Source organism: Amblyomma maculatum, chromosome 11 (genome assembly GCF_055883805.1).
Source record: "Amblyomma maculatum isolate TAMU_Amacu chromosome 11, ASM5588380v1, whole genome shotgun sequence".
Classification (NCBI taxonomy): domain Eukaryota; kingdom Metazoa; phylum Arthropoda; class Arachnida; order Ixodida; family Ixodidae; genus Amblyomma; species Amblyomma maculatum.
In genome coordinates this window covers 80558768-80574465 of record NC_139354.1, presented here as the reverse complement: position 1 = coordinate 80574465, position 15698 = coordinate 80558768, and the positions used below count along the sequence as shown (strand labels likewise).

The 15698-nt window shown below is 48.1% G+C and overlaps 1 protein-coding gene across 1 annotated transcript in view; it reads right to left on the bottom strand.

Moving 5' to 3' along the window:
* LOC146174251 (uncharacterized) overlaps positions 1-15698 on the bottom strand; it is a 40901-nt gene that overhangs the window by 14020 nt on the left and 11183 nt on the right. The window contains exon 2 of the mRNA XM_084585361.1: positions 3938-3984. Coding sequence (XP_084441487.1) covers positions 3938-3984 — 47 coding nt within the window. The remainder of the gene's footprint in view (positions 1-3937; positions 3985-15698) is intronic.

Here is a 15698-nt window from a genome sequence, read left to right as displayed (position 1 = left end):
AAATCCCAGGTGGTCGAAATTTCACAAGTCCTCCCATTCGGCATCCCTCATAGTCTGAGTCGCTTTTGACGTTAAACCGCACAAACCACACCACCACTGAAGATCCTTATAATAATGACCTGAGTGACAGCATTTTATCACTTTTCATGGGCTGAAAAAAACATTGTTCCTGTGAATGCAAAATGAAATCTGATTTTTTTCTTTTGTATATTTCCAAGGTGAGGAAGGAAAACAATCCCCTGTTTGTAGCCCTGTTCATTAATGTTGTAACGACCGCAGTCTAGCCACGGCCGCTCGATGGAAGCGCACTAGGTGCGGCCTGCTACGTCGCCCGAAACCAGCGGGAGGCGCTTACTTCCCGTCGCCGCCGCCGCGGCGCCACCGTTCGGGGACAGCCGCGCGCGGGGAGCTGCGCCTGGCTGCGCTTTCAGGGAGGCGTCGGCGTGGTAGAAGCCTTTTATTTTAAGGATATAAGAGCTCCGCTACACAATGAGGCAACACGAATTAGCATATACTGTCATGTCTAGTGTGACCATGTCAGCACCTAGCGCTTGCTCGGAAACGATGTATACTGGAGTGTACCCCGAAAATCTTAATGTGATGGTGGGTCAAGGCCACTCGATTGGAGAGCTCGCATTACCGGGATGTTGCATTCGGATCAAGTTGTTTGTCACACGAAAATGTCACCAGGCTGTGAACAATTCGAAGTTGTCCAGCTGCTATGGTAGCCTAATGCATAACCACTTAACTATGTCGCGAATTCCGTGGGTCATTTTCATACCATTTACTCCTTCCTGCATACAGCTTTTATACACAAATTTATGTAAACCTGTTCTAAGCTGACAGTTTCCTACTGTGAGCAACCTCTGTGAAAATACGACATGTAACTAACCTTTCTATCTCATTCTGACAAATGTTACGTTGGAAATATGAAGATGTTTGTTCGGTTAAATCTACATGATAACCTGGAATCTTCGACTCAGTTGGAGACATTAAACTTTTTACGCCAGAAGGCTATCCATCATGGCTTCTCGCATTTTGCATCACCGAACTAAGCGTGCTTCATAGAGCCGGTCTGCCTCAAGGTGCTACGTATATGCGCCGAAAGTTTTTATTACCATTTTTATTGGCAGCTCCCAAACCCGTAAAATTTTTGCAGGTTTGTAATTTCCAATGGAAGAACGCGCATCGATTGTTCGTGTTGTGAAACCCTTAGCTGCGATGACAAGAATGTTCACGCTTCAGAGCGCAACTGCAGCCGAGATTCAGCGAGCAGCCGAGTACGTTTATTAAATGGCCACACAAAAAAGGAAGAAAATTACCAATCGCAGATGGAAAACCTTTCATGAGAGAGGTTTATGCCATAGCCATAAATGTCGTTTCACTGTTGAGTTGACATTTCCAGCCCAGCTCGCAGTCAGTGGGTGCTGCAACTTAACCATATCTTGCATAGCGCCTCAGCATGGGCACGATCATTGTTTTCATAGATTAGCTACAGGTACTGTGTACAGTGAGAAAAGAATGATGAAATCAAAAGTTTAGACACCTTGCTACTTCGCCGGACCTCTTCAGACTTCATCCTCCTGTTAATGAAGGTACTCGTAAGCTGACAAAGCTTGATTACTTTCTTTGCGGGGTACATCAAGCCTCATTGTCTTTGGTTTTCATCAACCTGTAACTGGTTCAGTTGACATATTTCCTGCAACAGGCTTTTGCATGACTGACATGTCGCCTCAAAACCATCACCAAATATCGCATAAATTAAGCAACAACCTGGTAGTGATAAACAAAACTTGGGGTTCTTAAATCTCCTTGCAGAGCCTCGTTAGAGTACCCGCTCTTTGCTACCTGCTTATTCACCGTCTCCCGTAATTGCTGCCTCTGTCGCATATATCATTAGAATGCAGCCTTAAGCCACCGCATTATATGAAATAGAACCCTACACATAGCTATATAAAGCCCCTTTTTACTGAAGCCGTACGAACATGCCCTATAAGAGTATAGTGTGCCAGACTTGGGATTTAAGGGTCCCACTTTCAATAATTCCAATTTCACCCTTACATCATATTGACTCTCTCCAATTTGGCAACCACATTGAACACGTCGCGTTCTCAATGCGCCAAAGGTGTCTGGCCATATCACCAACGAACGTGCCTCTTACAAGAGAGGTATTTTTCCAACTTTCCGCCGGCAGAGCGGGCGCCGGATTTTCTGTGGAACGGGGCTTTTCAGTTTATCGCATCGGCTCAAACAGTCTCAAGAGTATAAACAAATGTTGTATGCACAGACTACTTTGCCTGCAAGGCCACTCAGACTAGCGCGGCAAAATATAGAACAAATTCTATGCTTATATAAAAAAAAAACGCTTCGTACCGTTTTCTGATATGTCCTCGCAGCATAACCTGCGAGAAAAGCTTCTGGTGCTACCTCATCATGCTCATCTGCTTCACAACACATAGGTAAAAATCTTAGTTCACTGGCCAGCTTTATGGTAACTAAATAGGTTAACAACGTGACGGGTACACAGGAAAAGAGGACGACACAACTAGCGCGGTTGTGCCGCGTCTTCTCCTATGTTCCCGTCACGTTGTTTGTACTGTTAACCTATAATTTATCACCAACAAGTCCAATCTGCTGTCCCTTGTAGCAAATTTAATGGCAGCTGATAGGGCATTATGCTTCAGCATCTGGAATTTTAACCTCAGCGCCGCTTTCATTTCAAAGGAAGCGAGTGCATTTCCACTCCTCGCTACAGCCTTTGTCTGAAGCGAGTTCAGCAGATAAAATTTGAGGGTCTCTTAGATGTCTCTTAAGCGGAGGACGGCGAAAGCCTACCCTTGTCTTAGAAAGCCTACCCTTGTCTTATCATTTGCCTCTCATCGTTTGCCACAGTTCATTTCAAGTCGTCGTTTGATATATTGGTCGTTTCCCAGTCATGATGCGTCTGCCTGCGTAGTCGTTGTAGCCCTTACCACTCATAACTAAGAAGGTTACTCATTTAGAATCAGCAGTGGTCATTAAAGATCATCCTTTCACATATTAGTAAATTCATAGTCATTAGCAGTAATGATGAGTCATGCCTAGCTATTATAGTCATCACCACACATCGCTAAGCACTTGTACTCATTTCTAATCAATTGTGGTCATTACATACCATAGTTTGATATACTGGTCATTACAAATCATTTTAGTCATTATTACCCATTATTAGTGATTAGCATTAGTCATTACCTCTATTAACATTAGTCATTACCGCAGACACGAGGCGAACGCGTCCAGAAAGGAAGCAAACCGCGCGCTCAGAGTCGGCGACCCCGGCGGCGACGTGTCCCCGAACGGTGGCGCCCTCAGCCGAAATAGCGGGCGCAACTGTAAACTCCCCAAGGACGCGCTTGCCCATTGACGGCGGCGCGACGCAACAGGCCCCACCCAGTGCGCTTCCATCGAGCGGCCGTGGTCTAGCGATGGCTTCCAACAGCGACGTAATAGGACGGCGGGTGCCACGAGCAAGGCAAAGTGGCATCTTCAACGCAGCGCGGAAGATGAAAACTGGAATACGGTGCTGTGAAGCCTCGAAAGCTTAATAATTTATGAAAAATGCTGCTTTTTATAAGAAACATTTTTGGCCTGTTTCGAGTATCTGAGAAAATAGCCAATGAAAAGGGCTTTTTGAATCCACCTTTATCGATGTGCAGCACTTTATAAGCTAGACAAGTACGGATTGCCTTTCACCTGACCAAATTTTTTTTTTACTTTATATTCCTCAGGCTATAAATACAGAGCCCGCTTCGACGAAAAGCTGCGCATCTAAGACTGCTGCTGCAGCAGCGATTTCTTTGCACAATCGAACTGCAGATGTTGCATGGGTAAACCAACGACTAGACCAGGCAGGAATGCATAAACCACAGGGAAGTGAGTAACGCTGACGTTATCTTACTGCGGCCGTTGCTGGGCGATGCATGGACATCCTTACATGATATGGAACTGCAAAGAGCAATTACAGAAATATAAAGGTCGAGTACTAAGTCAGGCGAACCACTAGACATAACCACATCCGACCAATCTCTCTCACATCATGCATGGGCAACCTTTTCGAGCATGTCATCCTTAACAGATTGCACAACCACATGCATACTCACAATCTCTTCCTACACACGATGCTGGGATTCAGAAGCCACTTTCCACACAAGACATCATGCTTCAAGTTTCCGAATAAATTCTACATCCGCAGCATCGAAACCGCACGAGAGCCTTACTGGCTGTGGACCTCACCAAAGCATTTGACAATATACAACATGGCTCAATCCTTGACGCCCTCTCCAGCCTATGGGTAAGAGAACGCACCCACTCATATATCGCAGCCTTTCTCTGAGACCGCACCGCGGAACTCAAACTCGGTCCTATAGAATCCCCCACCTTCTCTCTAGGTAATCCCAGAACACCAAGGGATCAGTCCTCTCCCACCTACTATTTAACATCAGCCTCATCTCGATGGCCCACAAACTAACACAAATCCCAAAAGACATTACCCTGTGGACAACCACAGGAAATGTAGGAAACATAACGGACGCTTTTCAAGCTGGAGCGGACGTAGTGACAACTCACGCAGCATCCATCGGCCTAGCGTGCTCCCCCACTAAATCCTAACTCCTGTTGCTCCACCCAAACCACCGCCTTACCAAGCAAAATCTTCCCTCCATACACATAACCATAGGTGGGCTCCAAGTGTGCGAGGTCCGCGAACTTCGAGTTCTGGGAATGTTCCTGCAAAACAATGGACTCAACACAGAAACTATCTTGAACTGATTATTACCACCCATCAAACTGTCAGACTCGTCAAACGAATAGCGAACAAGCACAGAGGCATGCCAGAGCACGATTTCCGGCGGTTTGTACAGGCATTTGTCATCAGCCCAATGGTCTATTCACTCCCGTATCTATCTTACAAAGGCAGAAACTGAGAAAGTGGACGCACTCGTTCGTCAGGCATACAAAACAGCACTTCACCTCCCGAAACATACTCCTACCACATGCCTCCTAAACATGGGAGTGCACAACACAATCCACGAACTAGAGGAAGCTCATTGTACTGCCCAAATCAACATACTTTCCTCCACAGAGACGGGCAGGTTAATTCTCGTAGCGCTAAATCTCCAACCAATTGGTCCAGCCTTTGAAAACAGCCACCTAGTCCCCCAACAGATCCGCGACAACCTTACCGTACAACCCCTACCTAAACATATGCCCCCTGCTCACCACAAGGCTCGACGAGAAGCTCGAGCCAAGGCGTTACACAAAGCATACGCGACTGACACCAAAGCGGCCTACGTAGGCGCGGCAGAATACAGTCACCCCATGGCATATGTCATCAGTGTGATTTCTTATAACTTCAATCACATAGTTTCTGCGTCTGCCAAAGCAAAAACGTCGACAGAAGCCGAAGAGGCAGACATAGCGCTAGCCATCTCCTCTTCCACTGCCACACTCATTTTCAGCGATTCTAAAACGGCCATTCAAAATTTTGTAGAAGGGAAAATACACCCAGTCGTCCATCAAATCATAACCTCTGGTTCCACAGCTCCCCTACCCACTCAGATCATCTGGGCACCAGGCCATGCAGGCAACCCCGGTAACGAGGCAGCCCACTCAACTGCTCGAGCGCACGTCAACCGACCGGTGCATACCGAGGACTGGGAAGCACGCGGGACAGACTTCTCACCTATCATGACATAACACTTCACTAACGAGAACAACGACTCTTATATCCCCCACCTCACACCTCTCTCAAAACCGCAACAAATAATCTGGTGACAGTTACAAGCCAAAACCTTTCCCTCCCCAGCTTGGTTGGCTTTGGCACACCTGGACCGGTACGACCCCACATGCTCTCTATGTGGCGTACCTAGAGCCACCTTCAATCACATAATGTTTCTGTGCAAAGATTTGAAGCCATCGCCAAAATGGGGCCTCACGAACCAAGAGGGTTGGGAGATTGCGGTCTCCAGCTCGGACCTTGCAGCGCAAAAGATGCTGGTTGACTGGGCTGAAGCGGTCGCTGCCAGGCACGGCCTGAGAGACACCAGCCGGGATCACGAACCGCAACAACCCTTGTAATGTACCGTGGTTCCCAAAAGAAATGTTTTACCACCACCTATGAGCAGCGCAGCCTGCTCACCAGGGCCCGGGATACAGCCCAGGCCAATGGTATCCTGGAATGAGGAAACCACCCACGCTATTTTGTTAAACGATTAAAGTTTACTCTCTCTCTCTCTCTGGTAAGCCTCGGCCTATATCTGGCCCGACCGCCACAGTGCGCTGGCCAAGTCGGCCGTACACGTTGCCCGAGGTCGATTGCCGAAGATCGGCCATTTTAAAGTCCCGACCTCAGGCTCAGCTGGGCGTCCAAGCTCAGCTTTTTGAGTTTCAGTTGGCTATTTTAGCAAGGATCGAGAGTGGTCCAACCACAGGCTTGCCGCTTGAAATGTCAGTGCCCGTTAAGATCCCCAGATAGTCGAAATTACTTCGCAGCCCGCTATTACAGCAAATCGTAAAGATCCTTTCTCTCTTAAATCTTAAAGATCCCTTTCCTCTTTCGCTCCCATATTTCTCCTATCTCTTGCGGCACGATTCAGGTGTCCACCGAACAAGTGTCACAGACACTGCGCCTTTTCTTATCTGTGAACCCATCATAGGAAAAGTTATGACCTTGAATTTTTTAATGTCAAATTTGCTTCCATGATAACAGCTTGAAAACATGTGAAGTTTTCGCTTCAAAGCATGGTCCGACAAGGCATCTAAGCCGCCAGTTCCCAAGGGATCGCGGCCGTCTCATGAGGACAGGGGGGCAGATCACCTCGTGATAATGGATCTGATATAATAAAACGTTTCTATGCTATGCTATTCGGAGCTGTTCAGGCACCTGGCCAATGCTTCACAGTGTGCAGGAGCACTGAGAAATGCGCGCCTTGTAAAGCCACACGACAGAATGGATTGTGTATCTTCCAATCTCATACTTGCACGAGCACAGCAACGAATACGCGGCAAAGAAAGCAAATTTCCCCTGTGCGGCATGAGCCCAGGCCTTGCTAGACGTCATCCTCAAAGGGTGCTCCTGGACTGATTGATTGATTTATAGGAAGGAAAAGGCACGCTAACTGTCTCACTTGTTTCCCGTGGACACCTCAACCGCCGCGTAAGGGAAGGGGGAAGGCGGGAGTGATAGTGGAGAGAAAGAGGAGCCATAGTGGAGGGGTGTGGAGTAATTTCGACCACCTGGGGATCTTTAACCTTCCGGCATGGCAATGTTCTCTGTTGGAGAAGAGGCGGGCGCGCTATCGCAGCTGTTTTGCTTCGCGCCACGTGCTCAGCACAGAAGGCCGATATACTTAATAGGTTCTGTTGTGCGGTGGGGGTGGTAGCAACTTCTAATGACACAAATGAAAGGAATTATTTCGGGCTGGGCGAGTCTAGGGTGGCCTCCAATCGGGGGCGACCTCTTGAGCTCGTGTGACGAGGGCCAGTTGAGTAGTTTTTCTTTGGCTGGCCAACAGCTTGTCCCATTCCTCCGTTGAGAGAGATGGCAAGACTGTCTTTGGAGGGGGATTGCTGGCGCATTTCCACAGTATATGGTCTTGATTGGCTTGCGTCCCGTCACCGCAGTGCCGGCATGCAGAGTTGATTTTTCTGTTAATTACGATAATCGGTAGCGGCTAAGAATGGCCTTTGTTGGTAGGCATCTAAGTGTTGTGGCTTGTGCCCGGTCCAGATCGGGGTGAGGGGCGGGGTACGTGCATCTTAGCTCGCGATAAAAGTTTATCTCCGCGTATGTGCGCGGCGCCTCGACAGGCGCGTCCGTTCCCGATATATATCCCGTCTCCCGGTTGGTTAAGCTTCAGGCTAGATGGTCGACCCCTTCGTTCCTGGAGTTACCCGCGTGAGCCGGAACCCATAGGAGATTAATGGGATTGAGAGATCGGATTGCTCAGAATTCGCGCCGTGAGTGCGCTTACAGAATTTTTGCCGAAATTTTGAACGGCGCTCTTTGAGTCGCTTAGAATAGTTTTGGTGCGGCGATCCACGATGGCCAGTGCGATATCTACTTCCTCTGCCTTGCATATGGAGCTAGCATGAAATGTTATGGCGTTAATGAAGGTTGACTTTGGAGTGGCCATATATGCCACGTATGCTCCGTTTTTGATGTGTTGAGCTGCATCCACGTACACTGCTTGTGGATCGTCCTTGTACTGTTTCTCAAGGTCCGTGCCCTTGTCTTCTGGCGGGCATCATGCCTGCCTGGTAGCATGTTTTTGGCTATTGGTTTAACAACTAGTCTACTAGTAATGTCAGCCGATAAATGGGATGTTGCGCACACCTCCTGAGTGGGGTGTATGTGGATCATTCGAGAAGTACGCGTCCCGCAAGGCTGCCTGAGAAGCGGGTCACCTGTGCTGTCTTATGGGCTTCAATTAATTCAGGTAGCGTGTTAAAAACTCCAACCGCAGTAGTCGATCTGAGTTAGCGTATACTGGCAAGGCAAGGGCCGCTTTTTATGCTGTTCTAATTATGCTATTAAGTGCGTCTTCGTCCCTATGACGCAGATGATAATACGGGCAAGCATACATGATTCTGCTTATCATGAAGGCTTGATTGATCCTGCAGAGGTCGGCTTCTCTCATACCCCTGCGACGTGTGGCAATACATTATTAATATAAACAGCTCGAACACGAAGACAAAGGACAAGATAAAAGAAAGCCACAGTACAAGCGCTGCGCTTGTACTGTGGCTTTCTTTTATCTTGTATTTTGTCTTCGTGTTCGCGCTGTTTATATTAAAAATGAATAAGTACCAACTCGCCCAACAAAGTATCTAGGTGTGGCAATGCGCCTCATCAGCCCACCTATCTCGTGCGCCGTGATGCGTAGCCGGCGCCCGAGACATGACGTTAGCGAGATTGGGCAGAGGTTCCCCATCTCGAGGATTTTGCCTGGTTTAGGTACGAAAATAATTTTAGCGTGCTTCCATTCCTCAGGGACTCTGCCCTTTGTCCAGTACCTGTTGAAGAGGTCCGTGAGAGCCTCTACTGATCGTCCTCTAAATTGTGCAACATCTTATTGGTGATGCAATCTTCCCCCGGCACCGAGGTGGTGTTAATTTGATTAAAAAAAGCTCTGATCTCTGCTACGGTAGAGACGCTATCCCTGTAAGGATTATCCAATCCTGACTTCTATCTAGCGTGGGGATATCCGGGGAGGTGTTAATGTATTTATCTTTTAATGTGGTCATGAGCTCTTCGTCGGTGCCTTGGAAAGATTGCGAGATCCTATGTAGGTTCTTGTGGGATTCGGCCTTAGTTCTCGTAGGATCCAGTATTTGTCAAAGTAAAAATCACGTGTTCTTTTTGCCCAGTAGCCCATTAAGGCGGTCGCAAGTCTGATGCCACTGTTCTCTGCTAAGTTCCTACGAGTAAGCCTCGATTTCCTTTTCAAGCCTTGTTAGCCGAATTTTTAAACGTCGGTAGTGCTTATTTTTACGCCATCGAGCATGGATACTTCCTTGTGCTTCAATCATGTGCACTAGCTTAGCGTCCGGGCTGGGACTGCTGTCTTCAGGAGCAGCAGTTTTTGAAGCGTTTGCGGTGTCTTGCAACAGACGCTCCATCCATTGTTTTATATCTTTTATACCTGCCGCTGGCCTTTGCGAGCGGACATATCTAGAGGCGTCCCAGTTGGTGTGTTTCATTTCCTGGCGACGCATTTTGCAATGCGTGGCGCGGAAAGTGGTACATAGTACATAGCGGTCGCTTCCTATGTTTATATTTAGATTTTCCCATGTCGTATGGGGGATATTCCTGGTTTGGTTTGGTTTGTGGGGTTTAACGTGCCAAAGCAATTCAGGCTATTAGAGACGCCGTGGTGGAGGACTCCGAAAATTTTGACCATCTGGGGTTCTTTAACGTGCACAAAGAACTGCATAAACTGCAGACTGCAGAACGAAAACTGCATATTCCAGAGCCTTACGCTCGGCTCGGAATCCCCTGCAGTTCCGCTGCCACACTATAACAGGTGTACTAGCCATCACGTATCGGGTAAGGTTCCACTTGCGCAGGTTGCATTACGCTGGGTCTGAGAATGCTGCTCGGGGATGGACGCGCCGAAGCGCTGTCGGCTGGTCTGAGAATGCAGTGTGGGCGGGAGGCAAAGGGTCTGCATTTGCGTTGGAGATGTTATAATCAGGTTGCTAGGGAATGCTAGGGGATGCTAGTGCGTCAACCCTGGTTGTAAGTGGGTCGAGTTTAGCTAGGACAGTTTCGAAAGTAGTTGGAAACTTGCCATTTGTCAGTTCCTTTGTTAAGCTGTGGTAGTAATTTCTCGATTGTTTCTTCCACCTTGGCGAGTCGTTGGTCTATTTTTGCAAATCTCTCTTCATAATTACTCTCTAAGTCATCTGTATCTGGCCGAGGTACCAAAGGTGCATTTCGTTTGTTACGGCGGTTTTGATCCACTTCCATGTCCTCATTGCGGGTTACTTCAAAGCGAGCGCAAGCCACAGACGACTTTTTTATTTTTTGATTGCGCATTTGCAGTTTCTAGCTGTTTGATTTTTGCGTTAGACTGAGCTAACTGTTGTTGCAGTTGTCGAACTAGCTCTGCCAGGTCCCTTACCTGTGGGTCGGGTGCTCGGCGTTGCTTGTTGCTGCAAGTGGCGTCTTCCATGCCAAGTGTTTGGTAGGTCTTCCTTATTCTCCGGAGTTGGAGTTGGTCCGCGAGCTGCGCCTTTGTGACGACGACCTGTTGCTATCTCTGCTCCCACTGCGTCCAGGTAGAGGGGGAAAAGAGTCATCCCTTGGTTCCTGTGGCTTAAGTGGTTGGATTGGGGCTGGGTCGGTTGGGGACTGCTGCTTTGCAGTGGCGGGAATCATTCATCCCTTGGGGGGGGGGGGGGGAATTGTTGGTGGCCGCGTTCTCAGGGACGGGACTGGCGGCCGCTTGGGTAAGTGGCAGTGTCCGTGAGGGATTGTGAGGATTGGGGCCTGTAACTAGGCGCGAAGCGGTATTTGCAGCTTCTGCTGTCTGTTGGATGTAAGCTTTTGCATACAATGCACACGGCTTGACAGGTAGGTGGTTGGCCGGCTTGGGGGGACTCGTGGGCGACGCCGCAGCGGCGGCAAGTAAGTATTCGTTGTTGGGGGCACACGTCCGCTCGGTCACCCATCTTGCGACAGTTGAAGCACGCCACTGGGCGAGACTTCAAAGGGAAGACTTCGAAAGTAAACCTCAAGTACCGCGCGTGTCGGGCAGCTCGGTGTTGGCGAACGTCACGACAAAGGGTCGTGTCTTGCCCATACGACGCGCAACAACGATGGGGAGATGGGGATTACGAGCGCGGAGCTCAGCCAGGATCTTGGCATCGTTTTCGTAACTGTAGGCTCGGTACAAAATCCCCCGTACGGAGTTGTCCGGGGCTGGGGCGTAGGCGGCAACCGGGACTACTGTTTTGTCGATAGTAATGATGCCGATCTTGGCGTAAGACACAGTTACGGGCATTGTCGGGCGTGCTCACTGTGATGGTGTTGTTAGTGGGGTGGACACGGACTTGGTCGGCAGTAACCGCCAGGCGGTGGTCGACCTTGGCGGCTGCGTAGATAGCAAGTGCGAGTAGTGCGGGGGCCTACGGTGTGGAGGTTCAGTGTGCCCTGTTGGCGAAGGACGATGTTTAGGTGTTCCGAGGGCAGGCGGGGAAGCGGACGCCTTTTGGTCAAAGGTGGATGGCATCCGCATGGCCGCGGAAGCGGTGGAGTCGATCTGGTGACTGGCGTCTGGGCCTCGCCAGGTTGTTTCTGGGGTGGAGATGGTCTTCGGTATCGGCGTGGCATCTCGAACGCCATCCATGAGCCATCAGATAATTCCACGGTAGTAATGTCGGTGCCTTCCACAGTGTAAGGCATAGTCAAGGCGTTGTTGGGCTTGGCGGGGCACGACGTCGCCACCGCCGCTGCGCGCGAACGCGCCGATGTCGTGAGGCAGCTGATAGGCTTAGCTGTCACAGCTGCTGCGGCCAAAAAATATTTGGTCGAGATATTATCAAATTTTGCTTGCCTTGGTCTGGAAATCACCACACCGGGTCCGGAGAGATAGATGAACGTCGACGGCAATGTTGGTGAATGCAAGTGGACAAAAACACGGAAGTTTGCTGGGAAATCAAGGAGCTCATGTGAGATGCATCCGCGCTCTCCAGCTTCCTCGTATATGATTCCGCAACCGGGTACTCTGGCACTGTTATCGGGCTTATTCTCTATACAAAAGGAAGCAAAAAATATTTGCCAGCCCCGATACCTGCTATATGGTATCTAAAGCACCTGAACTGGGGCGGCGATATAAAGAAGTAGTGAAGAGGTGGTATCCCCATCAAAGTCGGTGAAGTAAGGGCTGAAATTAAGCGCCGCAGAACCAAAACAGCTGCCAGACCGGACAAAATCAGCAACTTAGTGCTCAGAAATCTTGACGACGGTTCCATTCGAGATTTTGCGAGCTATATGCAAGAATGCTGGGACAACAGAGAGATACCGCAAGCGTGGAAAGCTGTGAAGCTGTTCTTCATCCCGAAGTCAGGGAAGAAGCTCAACTTTGAGTACCTCAGGCCCATTTCCGTCACAACGTCTGTTGGGAAATTGATGGAGCATGTCATCCAAACAAGAATGCATAGATTCATGGAATATCAGAACCTTTAGCCTGATATCATGATAGGCTGCAGATCAAACCTATCGGCATGCGATGTCATGTTACAGCTTAAGGAGCAGATTATTGATAAAGTACTGTTGATATTAGGGTCGCTTTGGTACACTCCTGATCTGGTTCCACATAGGTTCCAGTATTAAGCGGAACATTTTTAAATGTTCCACTTGCTATGTGAAAGCTGATTAAGAGTGTACTAAACGTCGCCAAAGCTTTTGATAATGTTAAACACGTAGCCTTACTTGAGAACCTTAATGCGCTAAATGTTGGCGTCAAGACATATAACTACGCAAGGGGCTTCCTCTCCAGTCGGACTGTAGCCGCCAGTATTGGTGGAAAGTCATAAGTCAAATGCAAATGACACCGGCATTCTTTAGTGTAGCAATCACTGGGCTACCAGGGCAGCTCGATGGAATCACAACCGGTATCACACTTTATATCCGGAAGATGTGACGCAGTAGGTGAATGGGGTAGTGATGGACAAATTGAAAGCACACTGCAGATGGTCATAGATGCCATAGTGATATATCACAAGCTATTTGCATTAAAACGTTCTGTACAAAAATCAGAGGCTCTTTATCTGTCACATCAAAAAAGGAGAAGACTCCCTCTTGCAAGTGCTCTGATACTATTTTAAGAGTCAATGGGCAACGCCACTTCTACCGTAGAAAGTATTACAGTGTTAGCACTGCGCATACAAGCGAATGATACCTACAATATAAATATTTAGACTTTAAGCGAGTACCAGCCAGACGTACCGGCTACTCAAACGCATCTCTACCAAGCATGTGGGGATGGAAGCCAATCTTCTTAGATTGGTACAGGATTTTGACATTATCGGTGGGCTATACGTTGCCCATATCTCAAACTGAAGAAAGCAGAAAAACCCAAAATTGAAATCATAGTCCGAAAAGGGATCAAAACCGCACTAGGTCGTCCTCCAAACACTTAGAAGGTAAAGCTTCTATGGCTGGGTGCCTCCAACCCTCTAAATGAGCTCAAAGAAGCCGCCACGGTGTCGCAGCATCAAAGACCTTTAAGAAGCAAAACGTGAGGAACAATCATTTAGCGCCTTGTGTTCGGACCTTCGGAATGTTCGGATAACGTGCATAGAGAAACTAGAGGTATACTCAAAATTTCACCGCGGTCAAAGAACATGCATTCGGTATTTCACAAAGATAGATGCCAAGATAGGGCTGTGGCCCTACAAGTCATATTAGAAGGTAGATCTAATGTGCTCAACACGGACGGTGCCGAATACGATTGCAGGGCAGCAAACACACCGCTAGTGGTTCGAAGGAGTGGAGACCTGGTTTCGTACTACGAAATTAAAAACACAAGTTCAACTGAGAGAGAAATAGTTGCCATTGCTCAAGCAGTAACACATTAGGGTACAAGAGTGATAGTGATTCTAACATAGCTACTCGGAATTATGATATGGGCAGAATCTTTGCTAAAGCCGCCAAACTTCTCACAGCTCCAGTACCAGCAGAGAAAATCGCGCCGATCTGGTCTCCAGCTCATCAGGGCCTAGAAGGGAACGATAAGACGCAAGCGACCGCCCGACGGCTTACTCTCTGGACAGTCGCTGTTGAAGCGCTGCCTACACGAGAAGAACCATTCCCTTCTGGTGACGAACTCCGAACGCTCATTCAAATTATTTCTCACTACATGGTCGGTCGTAAAGCCTACCGAGCAGCGGATAAACAGCTCTGCAAAATAGAAGAAATGGTGGGGAGGAAATTGCAAACCGATGTGTTTCCAAACCCTCAATTGTGCACTAGAAGACATCCGCAAGATTTTAGTCTTAGCTGTAATCACTGCAATAGCATAACAGATCTAGCGAACATAGTCTGGAACTGCCATTCCTATAACGATCTGAATAGAAAGGTAAAAGTCTGGGTGACCTTAATACTCATTCACTAAGCAAAAGAGCAACGCAGTCATCCGTCTCGCCCTGGCCGCCGCCGATTCCCAAGACATTCCAGCTGACGGTTAGGGCAATGCATGGCGGTTTAGGCTAAAGCCTTCTCTCCCCCTCCCCTCTGTCATTCTTGACAGGTGCGAATAAATGGTATTTATCTCTCTCTCTATCTCTGTCTCTCTCAGACTACACTCATATATAAGACGGATGACAAAGCGGTGTTGTTTGCGTTTGATTCGACTAAGTTATCCCTTTTTTAAGGAATAACAGCGCGGAGACGAAGGACAAGGAAGAAGACAACACCTGCGCTTCTTCCTTGTCCTTCGTCTCCGCGCTGTTATTCTTTAAAAATATGTACCAACTAGCTCAACTTTCTGTGTTATTGAACTTTAAGTTATCCCTGATTGTACTTCTAGACTTGAAATTAACATTGGTTGTCGTCGGCGGGAAAGTGACAGCTACTGGTCCTTTACTTTCCCTAAACCAATTGAAGGCCACGGATTCGTGCTTTACTGGGTCAGCTACTGTATGTTATGTGGTGCGGCGTTCGAGAAGGCGCAGATGAAAGGTGCATCACGGGCGCCTGGATCAGACACCCGGCGGCGTCCCATTCTTATTTGCGAAAACCACCAAGTGAAGTAATCAGTCATGACTAGATACATCGTCGTGATGATGCGATTGTTAAAAACAGAGTAAATGATTGTCTGCTCACTACACGCAAAGTGGTAATAGAGCATGCAAATTGTTCTTGACTGGAATTACCACATTACAATAGACGCTATAAAATACTTAAGTGCCAGACGCGCATTCATCAGCCAGCATGTTTACCACCTATTTTAGCACACGTAAGATGAAGAGCAATATCATCTGGAACTAACGACGATAAAATTGGAAACATTGGCATTTTTTTATTGTCAGATCACTCTGCAGGTTATTCATTTGCAGTTGAGAAACACGATGGACAGTGTTTCTTTTATGCGCAGTATCTTCCTGCACAGCATTGACCTAGATCGACACAATGCATGGTTCCTGGCTCCCTAATT